Raw genomic sequence first — 27502 nt, 5'->3', positions numbered from 1 at the left:
ATGTTTGCAAGGGAAAAAAAGGTAGGGTCTAGCAATAAAGAGCAGAAATTAAACTGTGTAAAATGTCACCAAATGATGTGGAAAAATCCACACGTCCTCAAGTATGCTTCACAATATGGACTTAGAACACATTTTGCTAGTGATGTGAGAATGGTTAGCACAAGTCCTGCTCTTAAAATGTGAGTGTGTGTGTGTGTGTGTCTCAAGTAAACCTGTCAGCTTAAATGGTGCCAGAGGAAAGTGAGGATTTTTCAGGCCAATGCTTTGTATTTGCCAGATTTCTTGGCTTTTGAGATTTTCGTATACTGGTCAGAAAGCCTATGCTCTATAGCATTTATCTAACACATAAACCTTACATTCGACTGTGCAGGGAAGGTGAGTGGGAGATGCTGCTGGGTGTTACAGATGCTTGGACTTTCCAGATCTGAAGCCAGGTCGTCAGAATTTGCTGTTGGGCTTGCAAGAGCTAGGTTAGTGAATTTCACTGCCTCCCTGATGCTGAGCTGTAGGATAGTATTTCTTGAGGACTTAGACCTCAAGAGAGGTTGTTGAAGGGGTATCTGTTTGATGACCTTTTAAAGGTGGGACTAGGGATCGGTACAAACCCCAGTTATCTGAGACTACATTTAATTTGCCTTGGCTAGTTGATAGGAAACTCGATGGTGGATCATATTTGTATTTAACGTGGCTTATGTTCTGGGTGTTTGTCTTGGTTCACTCATCCAAGTGTAGACTGAGCAGAAACTATAGGCTAGTGTCACCCCTCTCCCTCACTGCTTTCCTGATTGAATGAGGCATGTTCTATAGAATCCAGATGATTGCTTAAGAATTTCATGGACCCTACATGCTTCATGTATAAGAGAGCAAAACTCAGCTGGATAAATCTATAAGGTGTGTGTGTGTGTGTGTGTGTATGTGTGTGTGTGTATTCTTCTGCCAGATCTCTCACCAAGGCAGCTAGACATTTTCATTATGACAACACCACTAAAGAAAAGTGTCATCTTTTTGTACAAGATGTTCACTGTATTCTCATCATTTGGATGATTCAGGATCACTCTCCAGCAGCAAGAGGCACAGTGTGTCTTAATGCCTGACTCTTTTTTAATTATAGTTAAGAAAAAGATTGTCGGAGACTTTTTTTTTTCATATTGCACAGGACCTCTAAAGGGCCAGATTTAATTTCAGTACAATATTAGGCATATGAGGTGATCAAGGATAAAAGGACATTGACAAATATGACCCAAGGCAGGACAAGATGATGTAACATAGAGTAGAGGCACCTACACCGGTACTTTTAGAGATGTGGGCAAAGAGGTGTCCATGCTGTCCCCTGTACCATGCAGTAAAATGGTCAGTACAATGTCCATAAGGCACGTAGGAAGATGAAATGATATGTAAATATTAAAGGTATGATAGAAATAACATGAATGAGATTTCACCGTAACAACAAAGGTACTCTGCATTTCTTTGGGGAAATTCATAATATCCCTCTTGTTCTTCTACGAAAATTAGTATGAAAACAAAAGCCTCCTCGTGTGTTGTAACAAGAGAGTGACCATGTACCTGCATAAAGAGTATAAATATTTGGGGTGTTTATGTGCTTCTTTTCTTCAGTTCCTTTTCTTAACGGAGTCAGCATATGGTAGAACAGTGAAGGCGGGGGCCTCTGGGGCCATATTATTTAGATTCAAATACTAACCTGACACTTACTAACTGCATGAAGTTGGGTAACTCCATTATTTTTCCCCTCAGTTTCCTCAAGTATAAATCAGGGATAATAATAGTACCGCCCTCCATAGAGCTGTGAAGATTAAATAAAACAATATATATGTAAAGTGCAGTTCCTTGCACATAGCAAGCATTCAATAAATGTTAGTTAATCAAAATTAGTTTCTGCAGAACTAATTTCTCTTTGTGGTCCCTGGGGTGGCCTGAGGAACAATATTGCTCCAAAAGAAAGGAGGGAGAAATCAGAGCCAGGTGAGATAGAAATGACCCTTTGATCATCAGGATTTACACCGGAAGCAGAAGTTGGTAGCACATATACTTATGTGACTTGGGTACGACTTGGTCAAAATGTCTTCGGGTAGTTACTGTCAAATGACAAATCATTGTCAGAACACCAGAATCAGCCCCTACCCTATAATTCAGCTGGAAATGGTGCTGCATAGTAACAAGTGATTTGCACTTACCTGCCATAATTAAGAGATGGTAGGGAAACTCAGAAGTTCAGTCGGATGCTCCATAATATTGATGACCATATCTGCTGCCATTGTCTGAACTCAGACCTGCCTTAGTAGTACTACTGCGATAATTTTCGGTCTGGCAATGGTGTCTATAATTTCTCCCTGCTTCAAACTGTCCCCATCAAGGGCCAGGAGAATCTTTACAGGACTGGTAGTCACTTCCCTGCTAACCAATCTTCAGGTCTCAAAAAGCAACTATAGACTTAGTATACTGCCTCTTGGTATGGCATTCAAGGCTTTTTTTAGAGTCTGATCCCGATCTTCTCATTGTCTTTTGTAGTTCATAACACTGTCAATAAGCTGGAGATCTATCATGCATATCCATTAGGAACAACTTAGAGTTTCATGCTATATTACCTGTTTTCATCTCCATCTCATGATTCCATTAGTGTGTCCGAAGAGGCAAGATATGGCAAGTGTTCCATTTTATAGATTGGAAAAGTGAGACCCAGAGAGAGTAAATAATTTGGCCAGGACCTAAAAAGTGAGTTCTCCTAAGTGTTTATTCTGCTCATTTTCCTCTCTCTCGCTTTTCATTTTCTTCTCTTACCCATTGCTTTGGCTCATTCACTTATCTCCGCCATTTGCTTCATGCACTACCATTTTTCTGGGGAGCAGGCTTTGCAACATCGGAAGGCTTAACACTGAGTTTGCAAAAATGGAGAACCTCAGGCTAAGTCTGCTCAGATGTGTTTTATGAGGTGCCCTTAAAAATCAGGTTTCACAGAAGTTCCTGAATTTCTGGCTTGTCATGAAAGATCTGAAGGTCTGGCAACATTGTGCCCACATTCCCACGTAGGCAATGTCGGCTTGAGAAGCCGACCCTTCTGGCCAGGGGTTGTCTTGACTTTTCCCCAGCTGCTATCACTTCATAATGCCTTAAGCGTGCTCTTTACGCACTTATATTACCCGCCTGGCCCTAGTAACATCTGAGTTTGCAACTCTTGGCGTAAAGAAAAAGAAAAAAAAAAATCCATCTATTTTCTACAGATAAGATGAAACACTTTAATGGAAGAAATAGTATGTGATTATTATGTCTGAAGAAAGTCTTTGTTTTTTGGTATTAAGATTTTAGTTTCCCAAGGAGAGTGTTGATATTGTTTTGGTTTTCTTTCTTATTTTTGACAACAGAGCAATGTGACCCAGAACTCTTAGTGACAGTCCTTTTGGATGAAAATCTTTGCAGGGTCTTTTAATTAGGAATTGACAGGGTGATTAACTTATAATTCACAAAAATAAATGTGGAAAAGAGAAGTACAGGTCAATTTCTAGCTGTGTTAAACTGTAAGGACAGCAGCATTGGCAAGTGATTGTTCCTTTTTAACAGCTTTTCTAATTTTTCTTAATTGGATCCTTTGTTTTCTAATTGGATAGGGAGAACTATCATATGGCTTTCAATTACTAGCTGTGGCATGGTGATCCTGTCCTGTGGCACACGCTATGTAAAGTCACATTCTCAACATATAGGATGAAATAAATACCGTCTCCACAAAGTGTTTTGTGTGAGTATGGAAGAGGGGCAATCATCCTTGTCCTGGGTGGGTAAATCCATGTGGCAATGGGATGTACCAACTGGCTTGCTTTTCCACGGAGACTGGTTTGGACTTGGGTTTCCACTCTATAGGCTAAGTTATAGATTATAATTTGTTAAAATATTTAGTCATCATAATAGAGAAATGCTCCTAAAGATACAAGATTATCATTGCCTGATAGAAAATGCTACAAAGTGTACACACACATACATACACACAGGAGAAAATGCCAGTGTCCTCAAGGTAGTTTGTTTCTTCTGTCCACGGGTGAATTCAGACATCGTTTTATTTTTTCATATTTATTTATTTATTTGAGAGCGCATGAGTGGGGTGGGTGTGCAGAGACAGAGAGGGTCCCAAGCAGGCTCTGTGCTGACCACAGAGAGCTTGATGCGGGGCTCGAACTCAGGAACTGTGAGATCATGATCTGAGCCAAAGTCAGATACTCAACCGACTGAGCCACCCAGGTCCCCCTAGAGATTCTTTTCTTTCTTTCTTTTTTTTTTTTTTTTTTGAAATAAAGTTTTCTATGGCTTTCTTATTTTACAGCTCCCACTGGATCTCTTCTGCCTACAGTATACGTATTTTACCATGTTCTATATCTGACCCCAGCATCTTTCTCCAGCTCCATCTTGCAAATTTGCTAGGCATGCACTTCATCCTCTGTTCACTGAGCTTCTCTCATTTCCTTGGAGATAGTGAGTCTTTTAGAACCCTGTTCATGCCATTTCTGCTTCCTAGTATGTTTTCTACATTTTTCTTGGGTTAATCTTATTCACCGGTCAAGATTAGATTAAGTTACCTTCCCAGTGAAGGTTTACTTGACTCTTCCCAGGTGCAATTTGTTATTTAGATCTTTGTCAACCACTGAACTTTGTTAATATCTCTGTTACTGGCTTCTGCTTGTCCATTCATTCAAAAATACTTATTTAGCATCTCTATGTATAGGTGATGACCCCTGGGGCTACATGGTTATTAAGATGGCTGAGGTCCCTGATCTTAGATTAACCTTTAGATGAGTTTTCTCTCTTACTGGACTCTGGAATTTACAGAGGGTAGGAATTTGCCTTATTCTATATTTGCATCGCAACTGCCTAGACTTGCACCTGGCTCAGAGTGCTTATGTCATTAAGAGTGTTCATTTTTTTAATGTTTTCTTGACAAAGAATATTGATCAGTTTTATAAAATCTAACTCTTTGGTGGGTCAACCTAGTATAACTACCGTCTTGGCTTTTAAATTTGGAATAGTTGATGAAGCACCTGAGTGGCTCAGTCGGTTGAGCGTCAGACTTCAGCTCAGGTCATGATCTCACAGTTTGTGAGTTCGAGCCCTGTATCGGGCTCTGTGCTGACAGCTCAGAGCCTGGAGTCTGCTTCAGATTCTGTGTCTCGCCCTCTCTCTGCCCCTTCCCCACTCACGCTCTCTCTCTCTCAAAAATAAATTAACATTAAGAAAAAAAATTTTAACTTGGAATAGTTGATATGATCATCATTACTGTCTTTGGGATGTTCTGGAATCTAATGAGCTTTTGGTATAACCCTTTGCATGCCGTTAGTGTGTACAAATCAGATCCTCTCATGGGTGCTTTGGCTCAGTACTGTGGAATGGTCTTATTCCAGAGAGGAAATACAGTCTTTGATTAAATGCCCTTAGCAGGCAGGGACAGGACACAGCTGGGGTTTGAATCAGGCTAAATCCCATCCGATTGAAAATCAAGAAGCTGGTGCTTTCGAAGATTATAAATCTGGAAAGTAGCAGAGACGAGGGGCTACGAGTCCCTGCTCAAAGCAGGTAATGCCACTTCTCTTTGGCTGTTAGTGCTGCTTCTTTCTGGCTGATGCTCCCAGAGTAACTTTAAAGACGGACACAGGAAGGGATAGGATTTCAATGCTGGAACTACTCAACCCACTCTTCCCCATTCAAGAAGAGAAGTAATTAAAATCTTGGAGAAGATGTAATTCAGAATATGGAATGTCATGGAAATGAGGAAGACTTGAAATAGAATGCCAGAAACTCTTGTTCCATGTTTCCATGTTTTTCTGAAAGGCTTAAGTACAACTTTACATATAAGAGCTTAAGGCTGGCAAGTTTATCATACTGTTACCAGTGACTTCAGGTCATGGGATTCTGCCTCACGTGACTTGCCTTGGCTTTGTGGTATGTGTATACATCCCAGTTGATGAAACCACTCTTCAGCCTTTATTGTGGTTGCTTCTCTGTTCTTGGCCATGAGCTGACTTAGTGGCGCCATGGCCAAGATGAAGACATTCAAAGAGGAGCAAGGTAACTTCTTTCTCAGGCAGCTCTGTGGATGCTGGAGCTGTGTGCACATCCGGCTTTCTCTTGACCAGACTCTCCCCCTGTGCCATATACCCCATCGATGCCGACAGCCTATGCTTCTGAGCTCATTACTCTAAGTGTGTTTGTTTTTGAATCCATACTTCACACATTTTATTTACATGCTTTATTTTTCATTTCATGAACAAATCGATAACTAGGCTTACTCTTTATTGCACTGGATTAGTTTTATTTATTCCTTTTGAATTTGATTAAAAAGCTGTCAAACAAAAGTCTACATTTTTATTGGCAGAATACTTTCACAAAACTGGATATGAGATGTGTTCAGCTAGAACATACTTTTCAAAATAAAACAATGTTTGATATATTCTAGACAGTTATTCTTTTGTTTATCCATGACAACTGAAACTAACCATCAAATGGATAAAGCAATCCAAGTCTAGTCAAGTAATCCTTCAGGCATATGAAAAAAAAAGCCTTTTTAAAAAGTTGTTTCTAGATGGATTTAATGTAATTCACCAATAAAGCATCCTCAGAAGCGTAATAAAAATTCTACATAAAATGACATAGCCAGGGCAAAGGAAGATATACAGTTTGATGAAGATTCAAAATGGATGATAACATTAAAAATGAGTGGTCATGAAATTCCTGTATAATACAAAGATCAAAATTCCAGGGCCTTAGTTTTGCTTTTCATTTATAAGACAATATGTTTATGGGACTGCAAATAGTGTGTGTGTGTGTGTGTGTGTGTGTGTAATCTCCAATGGCAAATGTTTTGAAATGTCATTTTTCTTCAAAAACATTGCCATTCAACTTGTTGTATTTGTACATTTCACCATCTAACATTGAGGATAACTGGGCTGTATTTTATATTTGCACATGCAGAAATGTTTCTGAAAGATGAAATATACCTGTTTTAGTGGAGAACCTGATCTCCTTTGTTCATTTAAAAATGATTAATTTCTGACTTCTTTTCTCTGTTGGTATTACTCATGTACAAGTAGGAGTATGGGAACATGCTTGAGGCAGCCAGGGTAGTGAGAAGTCTCACCTGTGTGCACATATACCCATATTGACAACACTCACTCAACCCACTTACACACCCAATGCCTGGGAGCAGCTTTAAAACTGCTGTTTGGATATGTGTTGTGCTCTGCACATTATTTAACAGTGTGGAGCATGTATAATGAAGGCCTCAAAGTGCTAGAAGGAACAGGAATGAAGGGGTTAATGTAGAACACATATAGGCAAATATTGTCAACTATTTTATTCAAATGTTTGGAACTTAAACACAAAATTATCACTAAGTTTTCACAAAATGAGGCATCTGTCGCTTGAAAGGCAAAAAATATTTCAGAAATATGTTTACAGAAATGTAAAAATATTAGGCATCGAGACAGATGTGAACATATTCAGTAACTTGTCTTGTCTGTCAGTCTTCCTCTGAGCCGAAGATCTTATTGTACTCACTCAGCATGAGCTCAGCTATCTGGTTTTGGTATACCATATGTACCGCCATGTTCCCCATTTCACCTTCAGCTCTCAGAAGGGTGGGTCCAAATACAATCCCCAGGCTTTGTGTGGACATGAGGTTCTTGGAGGCTTTGGCCACTATCCTGGAGGGGGAAGGGAAAGAGAGAAGATGCCCTGAGTTTGAAGTGAAATTGTGGCTACTTTTGATTTCTAAAATTCTGTGTTCTTGAATTCTTTTTCTTTTCAAAATTTCAATTTAAAGAAAGAAAGGGCAGTGACTGGCTTTGGTGGGGAATGAAACACAGACAAAACATTTTTCTAGTTCTACAAAAATGGCAACTACCGTAACATTCTTTAGTCTTTTACTCTTTATGCTTTATTATGAAGATAGGACCTATGACTTTGGGGAGAAGGATTCATTGCCTGGTACTTTTTTTAAAAATTTTTTTAAACGTTTATTTATTTTTGAGAGACAGAGACAGCATGAGAAGGGGAGGGGCAGAGAGAGAGAGAGGGAGACCCAGAGTATGAAGCAGGCTCTAGGCTCTGAGCTGTGAGCACAGAGCCCGACACGGGTCTCGAACTCACGAGCCATGAGATCATGACCTGAGCCGAAGTCGGACGCTCAACCGACTGAGCCACCGAGGCGCCCCATAACTTTTTATCCCCATAGTACCTAGACATTGTGAGTGTTCAATAAATGTGGAATGAATGGATAAATAAACAGCAAAAATTACGGTGGGAAGTTTACAAGATTCAGCCTTCAAAATGTTTATAGTCAGGGGTAGCTGGGTAGCTCAGAGGGTTAAGCATCTGACTTCAGCTCAAGTCATGATCTGGTGGTTTGTGAATTCGAGCCCCATGTCGGCTCTGTGCTGACAGCTCAGAGCCTGGAGCCTACTTCCGATTCTGTGTCTCCCTGTCTCTCTGCCCCTCCCCTGTTCACATTCTGTCTCTCTGTCTGCCTGTCTCTCTGTCTGTCTGTCTCTCAAAACTAAATAAATATTAAAATTTTTTTTTGAAAAGTTTACAGTCAATGGAGGAAACAGGTGAGATGTGCCTATGTAAGAATCCAAGCACAATAAATAAGAACAATATACGCATAGTTGGTGATGGAAAGTAGACATAAATCGGGGCGCCTGGGTGGCGCAGTCGGTTAAGCGTCTGACTTCAGCCAGGTCACGATCTCGCGGTCCGTGAGTTCGAGCCCCGCGTCGGGCTCTGGGCTGATGTCTCAGAGCCTGGAGCCTGTTTCCGATTCTGTGTCTCCCTCTCTCTCTGCCCCTCCCCCATTCATGCTCTGTCTCTCTCTGTCCCAAAAATAAATAAACGTTGAAAAAAAAAATTAAAAAAAAATTAAAAAAAAAGAAAGTAGACATAAACCAAAAAAATAATAATAAGTTTTTAGTGATTGGAGTAAGAACAGCATTCCTGACAAATGCTAACTGGAATATGTTTTGTAGAGAAGGTAGGTTCTGAGACATTTAGGTGTATGGCACAATTCTAAGTGTCTATCTTTTTGGCCATCCAATTTAGCTCACACTTCAATAAAATACAGAGTCCTGTAGCATTTGCACAAGAAAAGAGTCCCACTGGAATCAAAGAAATGTTTGCTTGTGTGAGGACTGTATGGGGAGCTGGAATACCTATGAAACATTAGGATGTGGTTTTTATTAATGGTTATGCCTTGCCTGCTTCAACACAGGACTCTTAAAAGGAAAATAAAGCCCCATCCGATATATTGAGACTTTTAAACAATGATGCTTATTCTTACCATTGGAGCCTACTTCATTTTATATTAAAGTTAGAAAGGGTGAGGTTTTAGTGACGTTAAGGAAATAGGGATAGCATATGGAAGGATAGGGTGCTGAGAAATACTAAACTCTGCACTCTACCAGACCTCCCGACCCAAGGGAAATATGAGTGTTGAGAAGAAAGTGAGGCAAAGGGTCTTTATCGCACGGCAGTCGGGTCTCCATCTCAGGGCCCACTGTAGAACACTGGAATGCTGGACTGGAGAGGATCCTTTGTTTGGTCGTATATAAGAGGAGGCAGGCAGATTTGCTTTATTTATCTCTTCATAAACTCAGATTGCTGAAGTACCAGTTCTGTGACCAAGAAACCATGCTTTCTCTCTCCTGAATGAAACTGAGAAGGACCCACACCATTACTTTATGAGTCCCCACAGCACAAGTGCATGGCCAAGAAAATGCCCTTGACTTGCTCAACATGAAAAAATGAAGTGTTGTTCTAAATAATTATATTATCATCTCATTTAATACTCATAATAATTCCATGAGGCACCTCTATTATTAAGCCCATTTTACACATGTAAAGACTGAGGCTGAGAGAGGTGAAGTGCCTGATGGCATACAAAGCTGAGGTTCAAACCCAGGCAGTTTGGTTCCAATGCCTTTGGAAGCATCATCATGGTATGTGTTATGACTCCTATTCTTAAATACTGGGCCAGTTTTTCATTCTGCCATCTTCCATAACATTATAAGATCCTTCCATAAAGGGCCTGGATTTGTATTCCCCACTGTGGAATTGTGATTGACAGCCTGATTCTAGTAGATTTATTGTGGGCAAAATAACTCTCAAATTTCGACTGAATATTAAAGATATCCTGCCTCCCATTTTCACTTTTTTTTCCTGCTTTCAATGGAGAGCATTTATACCTGTGAGCAGTGTTGACTTGGCTACATTCTGGAAAGTGTTCTCATATTTTAGAGTGTCACTGAGTTATCAGAGACTTCAAGTTTAAAGTTTCCTTTGGAATATAAGAAACTCTACCACTTTCTAACTGCATTTACCAAAGTCTGTGAAATGATTTAAACATTCTTCTAACCTGGAGTGGGGACAAATGGAGTGAATGAGCCTTTGCTTCATTTTAATATACCTATTATTAAACTTCAGTTTAAGATCTCTCTTGAGCCTTTCCCAGAGCCTCTTATTATAAAAGTCATTAATAATATTTACCGTAAGGGAAAAACAGACTTTTCTCTTTTGATTTTAAAGTAACACCTTTTTTGTGATACTCCTTCATTGACTCTCTCACAATTAAAAAAAAACTCATTAAAAGCAAATATAGAAACATATCTAATCCAGTGAGTACCTATTAGGCAAAAGTTGCCTTAACGACTTTATCCATAGCTGGCACAGATCTAAGTTGATAAGATTTTTCTAGCAGAGAACAGGGCTCAGAGGTAACAGGGCACAGAGAAGGTAGAAAAGAAGCAACAAAGTATTGAAAGTGTGAAGGCAAACCACTGATATAAGGCATCGTGACCAACAGGGCAGAAGAAAATTAGGACTGGAGTCCAGGGAGACTAGAAGGGGAAAGGGATGATGTGAAGATTAAGGATTGAAGGTATATGTTCCTATTCAATAATAGCTATAATTTTAATAGGTAGAGGCAAAGTGAAATTTGGGATAGTTGGGAGACAGAACTGCATCAGACTTCCAAAAGGTGAGGCTAGAAATCAAGGGAGTTCAAGAGCCCACTATTGGAGAGGGCAGTCAGGGCTCTCAGGAGGGTGCAAGAGTACCCTGGAAGAGGCCTGTAGTATCTGGAGGAACTTGGGTGTGTGGGGGGGTGTGTGTGACTCAGCTTTCCAGGGCATACCAGAAAGTTATAGCATGTAGGACAGGGGCCATGAGGGGAGAGAAAGAAGGATGAAATGGGGCTAGACTAGTTATCAATTTTTCCAGAGTTCTTCCTATTTTTCCTGCTCAGCCAAAGGCCTGGTCTTTGAATCTAGAGTAGGGCCAAATCTAGAGGAGGAAACCAAGACTGAGTTTAAATAGGGTGGAGAGTAGGAGGCTAGCACTGCATGTCAGAACCCACCTCAAGGAAAGATTTCTCTATCTTAGCCAGTGGGTTATGCAAGAGGACTCCTGTAAGGGATTTCTGCCAATGCATCAGTTTCATAAATTTCTTGGGGACAAATGTTCATTTTGTGCTTTTATGCATGTGTAAATGTGGAGCATTCATTCCATCTCAAACTTGTATCCTTTCTGTCCATTTCTCTGCACACTTTCTACTTGATATTAATAGAACCAGCTTTAACGTATGAGTGCTTTAGCTTTAAAATAATCTTGTTATCAGTAGATTTTACTAAACTACGCATAGTTTTGTTTTCTTGTTACAGCTGCGTTATTGCAGGTTAAATTTCCTTAACAGCTTGGAGTTCTCTCCTAATTTTGGAAAATTAAGTTACTTGGAGTAACTTTTAGAAAAATCGAATGTAGTTAAGGAAGAAAGTTAATAAGATAATGTGGATGTGTATTAAATAGAATACATGCCATTTTTCTTATGCAGTGTTACTGAATGTGTGCTTGTGTGTGTGTGTGTGTGTGTGTGTGTGTGTGTTTATGTGTATTTCATTGGCAATTGTTTTTCTGAATGTCAACCAACCAGTAGCTGGTGTGTTGAGAAATCAAACAAGTTTTCAGTGAGAAAAGATACTGATAATGAAGACCATTTTGGGGTAGAAGTCACCATCTACCAAATTATATGATTCATGTAGCTAGGCAAATACATTCTCACATCAATGTTTAAATTGGATTAGATTCCTTTCTAATAGCGAGTAGACATTTCTAGCAAAGAAGTCCCCAAAACTGGGGATCTGTTGGAAAATGTATTAAGGTCATTATAAGCTTCCTTATTCAAATGTGAACTTACCTATTCTCTACCTCAATAAACTGTTAAATAGTTAAGTGGTTGATTTAGGACCACATAGGGAATCGACCAGACTTTCAAAGTATAGCTTGAAAATTATTTAAATCTCAGGGTTTTTTTGTTTGTTTGTTTTGTTCTGTTTTTTACCTCAAATCAATGAATTTCAAATTTCCACTCCCACTGTGGGGACCAGCTGTATACTGCAAGTGCCATTAAATCTAAAGACTTCAAGTAGTAAACACACGCACAGGAGAAACATAGGCTACTGAAAGAAAGAAAAGCCATCCACAGAAAAAAAACTCTAGTCTAGTACCAAAGGCAGAAAACTCTCAAAAACAGTTAAGTTATACTTCCAGTAGCTTAAAATGCAGTTGAGTCATAGATTTGGAAGGGAAGATCTGACTCAGAAACCATGTAGGTTTTTACTATGAGTCTGATGATACCTTTCACAACGTGAGTTCTGAAAAACCCCCTTTCTGTGATATGATTTGCAAAAATAGCATGCCAAAGTAAGATAAGTTTTGGAGAAAATTGTATGCCACTTTTACTTCTTGCAAATTCATGATACACAATAGCATAATAAAGGCTCTGAAAAGTCCTGCAGAAAAAAATACCGCTGCTCCTCTTTGACTCGTGTCTTCCTTAACTGACTTAGATGTCATAGATTGGCTTTCCTGAGGAGCATGGATTAGGAAATGCTGCTCTAGCTAGTTTTGCTAAAGGCCTACTGTGTAGGTTTGAAAGTGTAATGGATTTTACCCTCCTATGCCACCTGGCTTTGGAACTCTGTAGCAGCTAAGTCAAAGAGGTCAGAGTGTGGTCATTTCTGGAAAGTTCCACCCTGCTGGCAGGGCTTAGATTTCATTAGGCTTTAAATGCCATGACAGTGTTGTAAATTTTGAGCTACAATTTAACCTGTTTTCAGCGAAGAAATGAAAGAAACCTCCCTTCTATGGCAAAACAAAGACTAAAAGGCAAAAGAACACATTGGAATGAGAAAGGTGAGAGCAAAGACATGGTTGAAAGATTAATGTACAGTGAACTGATGGATGGGTAAAGAGGCACAAAAACATTCAGATCTTATAACAATATTTGGGAATTCCTCTGCATGGTTGTTTACTCACCATTAATTTATTCCCAGAAATGCGTACAGCAAAGATTCTAAGCGACGTGAAAAGCTCAAAGTTTAGTGACTGTGAATGCTTGACTAAAAAGACCCGAAACTGCACTCTTTTGAAAATGACTATTTATTAATACTGCTTAGTTTAAAATAGCCTGACAAAAATAATTATGATTTTTTAAAATTTGTTCATGAAATATCACTTGATATACATTCACTGTAAAAGCAATTCTAATACTGTTAAATAAAATTCAAGTTTATAAAATCTTGAAATGGGTAAGAATTCATTTTTCTGGCAAGAGCTGAAAAAATGATATGCAGTTTATGGCATAAAAAGGAGAGGAAATGCCAGAGCTGCTTTTTGTCGGGTCCAAATGGAAGGAGCAATGATCCATCAATTTAAGATTATTTTAGAAATAATCTATGATCCAGTGCTACAGATGTTGGACCCCAGACAAAAAAATCCTTGCAGCCTTATGCTGGGTAACTTTTTTCCAAAAGTGAGCTGAATTGCTAACCCAAAGAAATTTCTTAGTTGCTTTAAATCACTACCAAATGACTCAAACTGAAGGAGAGCTTTACTATAAAACTCAAAATTAATGCTGAATTAAGACCAACGCTTTTAATAATAGTCCAGTTGCAAACAAATATACAGATGCAACCTTTCTTTTAACTCTGTGCTTTACTGTTACCATAGTGACTTGCAAAGGAAGTTGAAAGGCACATAATTGCCTGCAGGACAACTCTCAAGTTATTGGAGGTGGACTACAAGTCTTCCCTTCCCTATCTCCGGAATGCTGTTATTTTCCAACACACACAACTTTAGGATGGCTTAACTTGAATGGGGAAATTGCGGTGGTAAATGTTCTCTTGCCATCAGGTCAGACCTACCTCACAAAATATAGCTTATCCACTGTATGTGAAGTGTTACCTCTGACTTTGACCACTTAAGGAAAGAGAAGCTGTTTAAAATAGAATACATTTTCAATGTTTGACTTCTGTTTCCTATGTGCTACAACTATTTTCGGGGGATCCTTGCTAACCATAGCTTGCTACCCTCAATTTGCACAAACTATGCTGCTGCTTACATTGGCTTCCTTCCTTCCTTCCTTCTTTTCTTTTCTTTTCTTTTCTTTTCTTTCTTTCTTTCTTTCTTTCTTTCTTTCTTTCTTTCTTTCCTTTTTTCTTTTATTTTTCTTTCTTGCTCTCTTGCTTTCCTTCTTTTTGTCTCTCTCTCCCTTTCTTTCTTTCTTTCTTTCTCTTTCTCTCCGCCCCCTCTCTCTCCCTTCCTTCCTTCCTTCCTTCCTTCCTCCCTTCCTTCTAATAAGATTGGGGACTAAGCAGGATTTCAACTTTCTCCCCTACAGTTATGGCAGTATGTTAGAAAAATTTTCAAATATTGCAAAAGCAGAAGAAATTTCACAAATGTTTTTTGCATTTAACACCAATGTGTGTTGAGGTGGTCATTCACTGGTAATTCGGTTATTAAAAAATTTTTTTAGGGGCGCCTGGGTGGCGCAGTCGGTTAAGCGTCCGACTTCAGCCAGGTCACGATCTCGCGGTCCGGGAGTTCGAGCCCCGCATCGGGCTCTGGGCTGATGGCTCAGAGCCTGGAACCTGTTTCCGATTCTGTGTCTCCCTCTCTCTCTGCCCCTCCCCCGTTCATGCTCTGTCTCTCTCTGTCCCAAAAATAAATAAACGTTGAAAAAAAAAAATTAAAAAATTTTTTTTAATGTTTATTTTTGAGAGAGAGAGAGAGAGAGAGAGAGACAGAAGGTGAGTGGGGGAGGAGCCGAGAGAGAGGGAGACACAGAATCTGAAGCAGGCTCCGGGCTCTGAGCTGTCAGCACAGAGCCCGATGTGGGGCTCAAACTGGTGAACTGTAAGATCATGACATGAGCCGAATTCAGACACTTAACCAACTGAGCCACCTAGGTGCCCCCAGTAATTCAGCTCTTTTTAATATGTTATAAATCAATTTGTTTAAACTAATCATAAAGTGCTCAATTTTGTATTTAAGTATTGTATTATTATTATTTTCCAAAGCAAGTTAACAACTATTCTTCTAAGTGGGAATCATGGCTATTTTTTGACACTTACTTTTGTTCTTTGCATTTATTAAATAACTTTTTTATACTGACTTCAATGCAGAAGATTGAAACATTTTCAATTATTTACTTGTTTCATACCCTTATTGATTGGACATTATAGGGAGAGTATAAAGCATCTTTAAAGAAATATTCAGAATATCTAATAAGATAAGAGGACCTGATAAAGTAAAAAAAAAAAAAAGAATACCCCATGGACTTCAAAATGACTTATCTCTAGAGGAATATATATTCTATAAGGTAACACCACCATAGATCAAATGGATATTATAGCCAAAGCCCTTATATAATTGATATCAAAAAGGAACACTAACAGTAATTACTATTTGTTGAATATCTATTATGTGCTAATCACTGGGCTTCAAATATATCACAATTTCTGAAGGCAGATTTAAAAATACTCTGTAATTTGTTTTTTTTTCTAATTTAAAGTAACTTTAGGTTAGAATTTGAAAATTTTAAAAAAGTATAATAAAGAAAAAAGCCCACCAGTAACCATGAAGAGTAACTCAATGTAACTATTATTGATTCATAAAAATCTATTGAGTGCCTATTAGGTGTTGGATACTGTTTCGGATGTCAGAGATAGTACAATGAGTAAAACAGACCCTGCCCACAGTCCACATGAAGCCTATAATCTAATGAGAGAACCAGACAACATACTATACCAATCAATATACGATGTGATTTTAGGCACTGAAGTACAAGAAAAACTGAAAAGTAGTAGTTCTTCCATTGATCCTGGGAACCTTTTAAAAAAATCCTAGTCATCCGGAGTCCATCTCTAGACATTCTTGTTTACTTAGTATGGGTGGGGTCTGCCTGCCTGCAGATAATGTAGCCCTCAGATAATTCTACTGAGCGAGTGTAGTGGGAAATGCTACCTGTAACAGACCAGGTACCCAGGGAGCCCTCTTGAGGGAAGGGACATTTGAGCAGAGACTCGGTTAGTTGCACGGACCAGGAAAGGGAGAATCCCAGGAAGAGAAGAGTAGGTACAAAGCCCCTGTGGTGAGGTTGTGCTTGGTGGTTCTAGAAATAGAGAAGGGGATAGTATGGCTAAAGACTCGAGAGTGAGGCAAAGGAGGTAGGAGATGCCGTGGGGGGTCTTGCAGGCCTTGATAAAAGTTCAGGATCTAATTCCAAGAATGTGGGAATCCATTCTTGGGTTTTGAGCAGGAAAATGACACTGCCAATATTTAGGTGATATGAAGTGTAAATAAATTATCTTCATTTGTATTTGAGAAAATACTTTCTATATAATTTGTATACAGCATTTTTCACTTTGATCGTGAGCAATTCTCATGTCTTACATATGTAATACATATTATTTCCTCATTACCTTATATGGGACAGAATGGCTGTCCTTATGACTTCTTAGTATACCTTATGACTTCTTAGTATAAGTGAAATTGATATATAAAAACATCTTTCCATGTATTCCTCCTCCACACTTTGGGGTATTTCTTTAGGCAGTTGTTCCCAACCAGGGGCAATTTTGGACCCCACCCCTACCCCAGGAGACATTTGGCAATATTGGAGACATTTTTGATTGTCATCACTGGGAGGGGAGTTGCAACTGGCAGTTTGTGGGTACAGGCAAAGGATGCTGCTAAACGTCCCACAATGCACAGGACAGCCTTTGGTCACAAAAATTATCCAGCCCCAATGTCAATAGTGCTGCTGTTGAGAAACTCTGACTTACAGTAAAATACCAGAATTGTAGCGACTAGATCAATGGTTCTCAAACTTGACCATTCATGAGATTAATTGGAAGCCATGTGAAAACACAGATGGCTGAGCTCCACCTGCAGATTTCTGATTCACCACGTGGGCAAACTTGAGAATCTGCATTCCCTCCAAGTTTGCAGACGATGATACTGCTCCTCCTGGGTTGCAGTTTGAGAACTCACACTAGATCGTTCAGTTACGGCTCTTCTTTTCTTAAAATACGAAAACGTGTGGGAGAGCCTGCTAGTCCTATTAACATCATTATCATCTGGTGTTATTCTTTTTAAAATAGTTGCCAATTGATAGGCATTTTTCAATGGTCTGTCATTCTTTGAATGTAGGAAATGTGTGCAAAGTTAAAGAAAAAAAAAAAAAACCCAACCCTGAGGTGGATATCTTCTTCTGTGACTAGCTATTCATATCTACTCCTCCCTTTCTTATTGAGAGCATGTAATTTTGTTTGCTTGCTAGTTTGATCCATTTTATTTACCTTGTATGACAAAACTAATGCATAGACTTTGGAAAAAAATGTCCTAATCAGGAGTATCTAGAATAAAAAAGTAAATACCTCCTGTTTCCTCGTCAAACTCCTTAATGATAACTATAATTTAACAGATGGGTGCTCCTTCCTTCTATCTATCTATCTATCTATCTATCTATTTCTTGTTAAAAAACAATAAAATAAAAAATATATAATATGCTACAATTTCTTCCCTCTCCCCTTGACTATATATCGTGGGCATCTTTCCAAGTCAGTATATATAAAAATGCCTCATCCTTTTTAAAAGTGGTTACATTTCATAGTATGGAAATACCTTAATTTACTTAGCCATTCCCCTGCTGCTTGGCTTTTAGGTTGCTTCTAATTCTTTGCTATTACAGACAATGTCATAATGAACATTCTTGAATTTATAGATTTGTAAGTTTTTTATGTAGTAGGAAGCATAGTATTTCATTATTTTTGTTGTATTTATATTCTCCCAATTATTCTGTTCTTTTCTTTATTTATATTTGCCATTGTTATTACAAAATTCACCAATTTAAAGACATCAGATAAATATCATAAATGTTTTCTTCTAGTTTTTAAATAATTTTATTTTTCAACATACCCTCTAATTCATCTTAAATATATTTTAGTGTGTGAAATATGATGGTAATCTAAATTTATTTTTTGTAAAAGCTAGCTAATTCCCCCAATAACATTGGGTTGCATGAATTGCCCATTCTCCATTGATTTGTGATGTTATATTTTGATGGCAGCTTTCTATAGTCACAGACACACATAGCTGGCATATTTTACTTTGCTGATGATCTCTGTATATTCTAAACTATTATATTTTAGGGATATCCTCCATATTTTTTTTTCAGATATAAAATAAAATTTTCAGATGAATGAGCCTGATAAAGGTTGAATAATTTGGCCAAAGCCATGCAGGAGGTAGAAGATCCTAGATTAAGATGCAGATTTTTATTACTCTGGGATATGGATAGTCTTTCCACAAATAATTGAGATTCAACGATTTTAAGTTTGAAATCAAGGGGTTTCTTAACGGTGAGGCCTGAGGCCTGGGGGGGAGTTAGAGTCAACAAGAAGTCTTGGGTGATAAATTTTGATATTTTAAATCAGCTAATTCACATCCAAGGATATATTTACAGAATTGAGAAGGATGTTTTTAGGTAGAAGAAAAACGAATTAATCTGCATTATCTTTTTCTCCAGATTCACACAGTGTTTTAAACTCTTGAAAGCATTCATTTCTCATTGTGAATGGAAATACACTATTGGCAAAGTAGATGGAGAATTTCAGGTATGGTTTCCCTTAGGTGTTTCTCTCAAGTTTTCAAATGGTTTTAGCCATCCACAACAGTAAAGAAGTCTTAATTTTTATGCCCCTGAGCACTGCGGATATACCTGTAGCTACTGATCATATCCCCATCCTCAGAAGACATTGATTTAGGATGAAAGGTTAGGAAATATATTATACATTAGGATTATCTTTAGAAAGGAAAACATAGTAAGCCCATCATTATTCTCTACCTGAATTTGTTCAATAGAGCAGTTAAAAAAGGCTAGTATATCATAGAAAAATTTTTATACAGAATATTGGGGATTGTGCATGGATCAGCATTAATTAGGCCAACCAAATAAAGAACTTAATTATAAAAGAGTAGTGGAAAATACAGAACTTAAATATTTGCCTTGTGATGTTAGATAAAACTAAAAGGAATACTATCAATATGCAAAGTCAGAATTCATCAACCTTCTAGCTTTTCTTTTCACATCGGTGAGAATAGCTATTTTACTTCCCACTAAGGGCATTGATATCAAATCTTCAGTAGTTTTTTTTTTTTTTGAAAATTGTTTCCTTGTTTAAAAGATCCCAGAATAGCTGAAAGAGAATGAGTCGCAATTCGGATATCATCATTCAATCATCCATGCTTAATTTTACTTTCTGAGGGAAAAAATAAGTTTCAGGCACTTTTTCCTTTACGGTGACTTGACTTTAGGAGAGACACTGCACAACCAGAGAACATGAAGTGAACGTGCCCTGCACAGGGATACGCTTCTCAGCAATGGGGTGCGGGGGCGGAAGGTGTGGGATTTGGAAAAGAGAACAGTTAGAGAAGTCCTGATGACTGAGTGCAGAAAGCCATGATATGGGAGAAAAAGTCTTCTTTCCTCTTATAAATCCAGTTCCTGGAATTAGCTCAGAGACTGACTTCACCTCCACATGCAGAATTCGAGCTGTGGAAACAGCCTAGGCTGCTTCAAAAGATTCATACTTATTACAGAAAATTTAGGAAAACGCAGACAAGTCGAAATAGAAAATTAAAATCTGTCATATTTCTATGACGTAGACATCACTGCTATTAACGTTTGGTCTTGATGTTTCCATATGTGTACTGGAAGAATACTGTGAGCATTTGTCAAGGTTATTAAATATTCTGGACATAAAAAGGCCATGAGTTCCCCATCAGGAGGTGTTCAGGGATAGTCAAGATTCTTCTATTAGACGGCAAGTTGAATGACATTTAAAATGTGGTTTGGGCTCCCAGATTAAAACGAAAGAATGGACAGTCCTCATTTGAGACGAGGTGGGATAATATATAATAACTAAGGTTTCTTTCCCACCCTTCCTTGTATTCCTTACATTTCCCCAAGATTCAGTCAGCAGCATTTTGAGCTCAGTGAAGGGGTGATGCAGCAGAAAAGCAGAGAACATGCCTTGGAGGTTTGCAAGAGAGGGCATGTGAATTTCGAGGACTGTAGCTTTCAGTTATAAAAGCCTAAGTGCCTAAGGACCCAGAGTTGCCACAATGGCCGAACCAGCAGGTTGGAAAGGAGATGAAGAACCAGGCTACCCTGCTACCAGATAAGAGAGAGATTCTCTGGACTGAGAGAAGGAGAGTTGTGGGGGAAGAGAGCTGAGACTTTGGTGAAGTCCTACAGAAGTGGGCCAGTCCTGGGCACCCCCCTCCCCTTCCTGGAAAATACACACTGTTAGAAAGCTTGAGGATTCTGAGATCAGACAGACCCAGATTCTTCTTAGGGAAAACCCAAGTATAAAGCAGGATTCCAGAGTTCCTCATGTTCAGTATATCGGAAATAGATAGTAAATATTTCAGGGTATATCCAGGTAAAGGTGACATAAAATAGCCACACAGAGTTCTGCCTGAATTCTGTCTAAAACCCAGATCTGGGACTGGCAGTTGGAGATGATGATAGAAAATCAGAAGAGAATGAAGATAAGCTAGGACAGGTGGTAAGAGCCAGACAAGTTTCTACCCTGCTGATCTGTTTTATTATCTTTTCCAGTAGAATGTAAACATCTTAAGCACCAGGATTTCATCTGTTTTTGTTTAGTGCTGTATCTCTAGACCAAGATTAGTATTTGACTCATAGTACTAGATGCTCAATAAATATTTATTGAAATATTGTATAAATGGATGCTCTCCCTGGCCCCAACAAATGCTTAGGCTTTACATAGCCCTCCAGAACTAGAAATGAACCAGGAAAATGTCTAGAAGACACTCCGAGTCAACTAAATCATTTAGAACAATGGACCTTGAAAGGGAAATTAGTTTTGATTATGGCACAATATTTACATTTCCTGCACACCGGAGTTTCATTCTTACTCGCTGATGATGAGAACATAAAGGCAGCAGAGACAAAGGAGTGATTATTTCTGGAAAGCTTGTTAGGGGCCTATAATTGTACAGCATGCCTTTCCTTCATATGTACTATTGACAATGAATTTCCAACATGTATCCAGTTTGAACAAAATTGGAGAAAGGGACTTAGAATAGAATGTAATTTTTATCTGGTTTATATTATGGATGGTTGAAGTTAAAGATAATGACACCATCTAAAATCTGACCACCAAATTCCATTTTAGGTAAAATGCTTGATGTATCTGCAAAAATGCAAACCCTTTCAAAATGTGTATAATGTTTGGCTCAAGGACAGAAACTATTTATTTTGCTTTTACATATATAAATTTATAATCTGTACTGTGGTAGAGAAATAAAATGTGCCAGTTTCTGCATATGTCCTTGTACATATGGATGTCGGACTAACTCATCATTCTATTGTTCAGCTCACCCATTCGTAATCACCTGTTAATAATAAGTTCTATGAGCTGGATGAAATGTATCATTTTTTTAGGGACCACGAAGAAGCCCTATACTGGGCTTTATAAAAGAGTCTTCTAGTTTCCAAGCTGCTTATGGACCATTCCTAAATTTACCAATTTGACAATGATGGTGGCTGCTTTGGATGCAGAAATAGGCCACTCAGATTCCCTGCCTAGCGGTAGGAAATGATGACCTTAGTTGTCTTCTTCAAGGTTTACTTCAACTGCAGTGAGCCACCTTGCCCAAGGGCATTGACTGACCCACTACAGATATAAATGTGGCCATTTCCTCTCACTGTGGGATAGCATCAATGGGCTCCCTGTGGGGTTGACTGAAATTTGGTTGGGTCCACATCTTGATTGAACTCCTTCTGCCCAATCCTATTCTCACCCTCTCTCTTCCAGAGGTCAATCCCTAGTGAACACCCTGCATGTTGAACTCTGTTTCAGGGCCTCCCTGTAGAGAACAAACTGTGATTATTGGTTCTAAAAGTGGTTCAAGAAAGCCGGCAAAGATAGGATTTGGAGCTGGGTCACTTGCTGCCTGGCTGGCAATGAAGAATCTGTCGTGATAGCAGCCAAGTGCAGTTGCGTCTTGGCACAGGGTAGCCATCCAGTTATAAACTCTCCCTGGTGGTGAATTGGGATGTTACATCCATGAAGGAAACACTAGTAGTTAATATAACATGTTAGACATTAAAAAATAATGGCGGGAGTTTGTGCATAGTAAATGCAAGATCAATGAGATTGAAGGGCTATTCCTAAGCACCATGGATACTCTACAAGAACATTGTTTGCAATTATAAGGCTTTACCTTGTAAATCAGGGTTGGCTGTAGGAGTGTCCATTACAGAACTAGGCTTTTGGATAACAATGGGGATGATAAAATGCTGAAATAATAGAGGCCAGGTGGTAGGACTTAATTGCTAAAAGCCAGGTAGATACAGTTACAATAATAAGCAGCAGGGCCTAGAGGCAGCCAAGGGGACCTGACTCACAGTAAATTATGGAGACAGTTAATAGAATATGGGATCCCCAAGAACAAAGTCAATGGGGACCAAGAAGGACGCTATTCAGCTTATGTCATTGTATTAGAATGATGTATGTAGTCATTGTTCTACAGGCTACCGCTGCTCCTGAGCACTTGGGGCTTCCTGACCAGGGGCCAGCAGGCCAGAAGAGTGACCTTCTAGGCAGAAGTCAGTAACCCCGATCAAGTGGAGGAGAATGAGTTGCTGTTATACAATGGGAATGTGTGTCACATCCAAATGATCCACATAAAATCTTCAAGTTCTTTGTCACTCAGTTGTGACAGAGATGGTTAAGGGATAGGGCAACAATGCTTGAGAATACATGGTGATCAGAGCTTCGGCCCCTCAAGGATGAAGGCTTGAGTTGCTGCAGTGAGCAGCCACCATGACTGGCAGAGGTGATAACTGAAGGGGAGGGGAACTAGAAGGGACAGTGGAGAAGGGAGACAATGAGTGTCAGTCATGGGCTTGGACCCAGCTTCCGCTGTAGGTCTTGGGTCATCCCACTAAAGCTGCCTCTTCAAAGGTTCCCTCAGGAAGCAAGGCCTGCTGGAGTCCTGGGGAACTGCCTCCCAAGCATACATTAGGAAGAGATTTAAACAGTTCAAAGGGTGGACTGTGGTAAACATAGGATGTGCTGCCCAGGTGTCTCTTCAAGGAGGGACTATTGTTCCAGCTGCAGGAGTTAGTCAGCAGTGAGCTTCAGTGGTCAGCTCCTCCGTAATTTGCCTCAACTGAAGACAGCCTCACCCCAGGAGACCCTTAGAGACAGCCCTTGGCCCAATGACTGATCACAGTGAGGGCAAAAAGGCCAAGATGTTTTGGTCCATCTGTTGACAACTCTGAGGGGCCATCGATGCTCCAGAACTCCTGTGGGTTGGCCAGGCTTTGTTGGGCCACATCATAGCTTGACTTTTCTTTCCTCCCCATCTTGTTCCACTCTTTCCATTGGTGTTCATAGATAACCATCACCATGTCAAATCCAATCTGTGATTTTAGTCATGAGCTCTGGGGAATCAGAGAAATTCTAGAAAGAAAGAGAACTGCTTCTGAAAAAGGAGACCTAAAATCTAGTTCAGAGTCAAGTTCTGACTAGCTCTGTGTTCATGAATCATTCCCTTCCACTCCAAATTTATGTTTCATCATCAACAAAACTGGGATAAAACCTACAAAATTCTAGTTAAAATAAGAAAAAAGTACAGCATAGTGTTGATAGTCAATAATATTGTAGTAATGTTGTAGGGGAACAAACAGACAGACTTGGGATAAAGCCATCATGCCTTGTGTATAGTACCTTCTATTTTGTAGATTATGGAAATGTTAATTTTTATTACATGTGATTACATTTACTTCTGTCAGTTGTTAGTTTATAAACAAGGAGAAGGAGATTAGGACTCACTGGTTTTCCACTCTGGCTAGAGTTTTGAAAAAGCAAAGCAATTGCAGTGATCCTGATTTAGTTTCCAGGGTTGAGACTTAGGTCTCTGAGTTTCTAAGAAGTGTCACAGGCAAATCGGGTGTGCAGCAGGGTTTAAAGACTTTTGGCTAAACGACCTGTCTAAAGCTCATACAGCCAATTAAGTCAAAAAGTTGAGACTCAAATCTGGACCTTTCTATGCCTCTCTTGAGTTTTATCTGCTATCATTCATACTTAGTTTTCATTCTTGTACATATATCTTATCACAATATTATGTGCTAGTCATAAAATATAATAATAGAGATAAGAGGGATTTTGAACTTAAAGCATTGTATAAATATACTATGGTTATTAAATATTAAAATAATTACTCCTATGCCATTAGAACTAAACCATGTGATTTGTGTACTTTTAGTGACTGAAACTCTATAGGTAACATAAGATATTTTTAAGATTATATGAACTGAGCATAAATCCACAAAAGTGACACCAAGGCTGAAATAATGTAAGCACACGTAAAATGAAACATTTCGGTGAAGTCAAAGCAGAGTAACGTACTGCAACTGTCCTGTTCCCCTATCTTGAACACACTGACTTAATTTGGCATCACGAAGGAAGAGAATAGCATTAAGACACAGAAAAGATAAATAGAGAAATGCAGATCATTTTAGTGTGATCATGACCGAGCCATTCATATTTCTCATATAGCCTGGAAACAACCTCATACTTATTGGAAGATGTGACCTTTAAATGTTCCTTACTTGCAAAAAGACAAATATTCTAGAAGCCGGGTGTTAGCTTGCGGAATCATCTGTCCTGCCTTCTCTTCGATTGGAGGCTACTGCAGGGAGAGTGCAAATTGTAGATGAGCAAATGTGTTACTTATTCTTTTCATTTGCAGACTTAGGGTAAGCTTCCGCCGACAGTTCCCTGATTTCTTTAACATGGCAAATCTTTAATCAGTCTAGATATGTTAATATGTGATTTTTTACAGTGAATTGACCTGAGTTGAGTACTTGAGTTGAAATGTGTATTTTTCCCCCACAAAAGCTGACTTGTAGGGGGAAAAAAATCAGATATTCTATGATATACTTTGCCTTAGTGACAAGATGTTTTTGGGGAAATCATCCAAGCTTGAAATAAAATCTTTATTGAAAGTAATTCTACATTCATGCCAGTCAGATACATTGTAGGATTAGACCAGATATCCCAGGGGAAAGCTACAGTATATGCACCAGGCAGAGTTGATTATTTGGACCTCCTGTCAGTTCTTAACTTCCTGACAATGGCTGAAGCATTCACAGCCGCTACAACTCTGTTTTCATCTTTATTTTGAGAGAAAGTTAATACACTTTACCTTAACTATGCCCAATGTACTGGAAAATAATCCAGTAATAAGATACACCCCACCTACCAAGTGATATCTGTATGCAGAGAGCATTTAGTTGTGCATTTTAAGAACACAAATATAAGCAGCAAATGACTGAAAGATATTGTGATTATTTTTTCTACTTGAACTTTTAAATTTTTCTGGCAAAGCCTCCCTATGCTGTCTTAAAATCAATGTGTATCCGTAGTCATGGAGCCAAGTAAATGGTTTTCACTGTAAACTCCCTTCAAATGGCAGGGCAGCCTTTATTATTATTATTATTATTATTATTATTATTATGAGTAATTAGGTTATCAATGTTATTTGATGTTAAAAAGAAAGACACTGGTGTGTCAGGTGACGTCTGCTTCAACTTAGAGAATCAAAAACAGCTTAGGATGTCACTTTTGCAAAAGTCATAGAATTGCTTTTGGGGCCTAGTTAACACTGTAACTAAAGAGGAGAGAAAAAGCCATACCTTCAAATCTGGACTTATATTCTGATTCATTATAAAAACAACATATCAGTGTAGTTTTAGAGCAAAGGTAAAGACACAACCCCCAATAAATGTTTGACAATGACCAGGTTTGTTTAAAAATTCAGAACTTTAGGGGCGCCTGGGTGGCGCAGTCGGTTAAGCGTCCGACTTCAGCCAGGTCACGATCTCGCGGTCCGTGAGTTCGAGCCCCGCGTCAGGCTCTGGGCTGATGGCTCGGAGCCTGGAGCCTGTTTCCGATTCTGTGTCTCCCTCTCTCTCTGCCCCTCCCCCGTTCATGCTCTGTCTCTCTCTGTCCCAAAAATAAATAAAAAAAAAAAAAAAAAAAAAAAAAACGTTGACAAAAAAATTCAGAACTTTATTTTCTAATTCTCATTTTTTGGTTGTATATTCTAAAATTTATTGCTGTCACCTCACCAAAGAATGGAAGCAAGAAGATGAGGTGTCCCATGACTCAAGTTTAAGGACAGAAATAATGGTCTCGTTTTATGTTTCCCCAAATTATATAACCTCCTCCCCTAAACAAAGAAGTCTCCAAGGTGAAAAGAATGTGTTCTGAGAACCATGTTTCCTATCTGAGCAGGTCACTGGTTAAAAAAGCTAAGTTAAAAGTTTAAAAAAATTTGGTTTTTAGGGGCGCCTGGGTGGCTCAGTCGGTTAAGCGTCCGACTTCAGCTCAGGTCACGATCTCGCGGTCTGTGGGTTCGAGCCCCGCGTCGGGCTCTGGGCTAATGGCTCAGAGCCTGGAGCCTATTTCCGATTCTGTGTCTCCCTCTCTCTCTGCCCCTCCCCCATTCATGCTCTGTCTCTCTCTGTCTCAAAAATAAATAAACGTTAAAAAAAATTTTAAAAAAATAAAAAAAATTGGTTTTTAAATTTAAGAAGATCATAAATGTCCTTCAGCGGGTGACTGGATAAGCCAACGATGGGACATTCACACACTGCAATATGACTCAGCAGTAAAAACAGTAAAAAGGAAAGAGCTATCAAACCATGAAAAGATGTGAAGGAATCCTATGACTAAGTGAAAGAGGCCAGTGTGAAAAGGCTGCATCCTGTATTATTCCGGGTATCTGACATTCTGGAAAAGGCAAAACTCTCGAGATAGTAAAAGATCAGTAGTTGTCAGGAGTTAGCAATGGGGGAGGGATGCATAGGCAGAGCACAGAGGATTTTGGGGGCGGTGAAGCCATTCGATGTGATATTACAGTGGTAGCTACATGTCATTATACATTAGTCAAACCTACATAATATACAACATTAAGAGTGAAACTTAATGTAAACTACAGACTTTAGTTAATAATAATATATTCATATTGGCTCATCAGTTTCAACAAATGTACCACACTAATGCAAGATGTT

The 27502-nt window shown here is 38.9% G+C and overlaps 1 protein-coding gene across 1 annotated transcript in view; it reads right to left on the bottom strand.

Moving 5' to 3' along the window:
- Positions 1-6567: 6567 nt before the first annotated feature.
- The window catches only part of ARHGAP15 (Rho GTPase activating protein 15), a 619910-nt gene continuing 598975 nt past the window's right edge, over positions 6568-27502 (bottom strand). Inside the window, exon 14 of the mRNA XM_030327811.1 lies at positions 6568-7697. Within this exon, the coding sequence (XP_030183671.1) occupies positions 7514-7697 (184 nt within the window). The 3' untranslated portion in view covers positions 6568-7513. The remainder of the gene's footprint in view (positions 7698-27502) is intronic.

The sequence above is a fragment of the Lynx canadensis genome, chromosome C1 (genome assembly GCF_007474595.2).
Source record: "Lynx canadensis isolate LIC74 chromosome C1, mLynCan4.pri.v2, whole genome shotgun sequence".
NCBI lineage: Eukaryota > Metazoa > Chordata > Mammalia > Carnivora > Felidae > Lynx > Lynx canadensis.
This window is presented reverse-complemented; position numbering and strand designations above follow the sequence as displayed.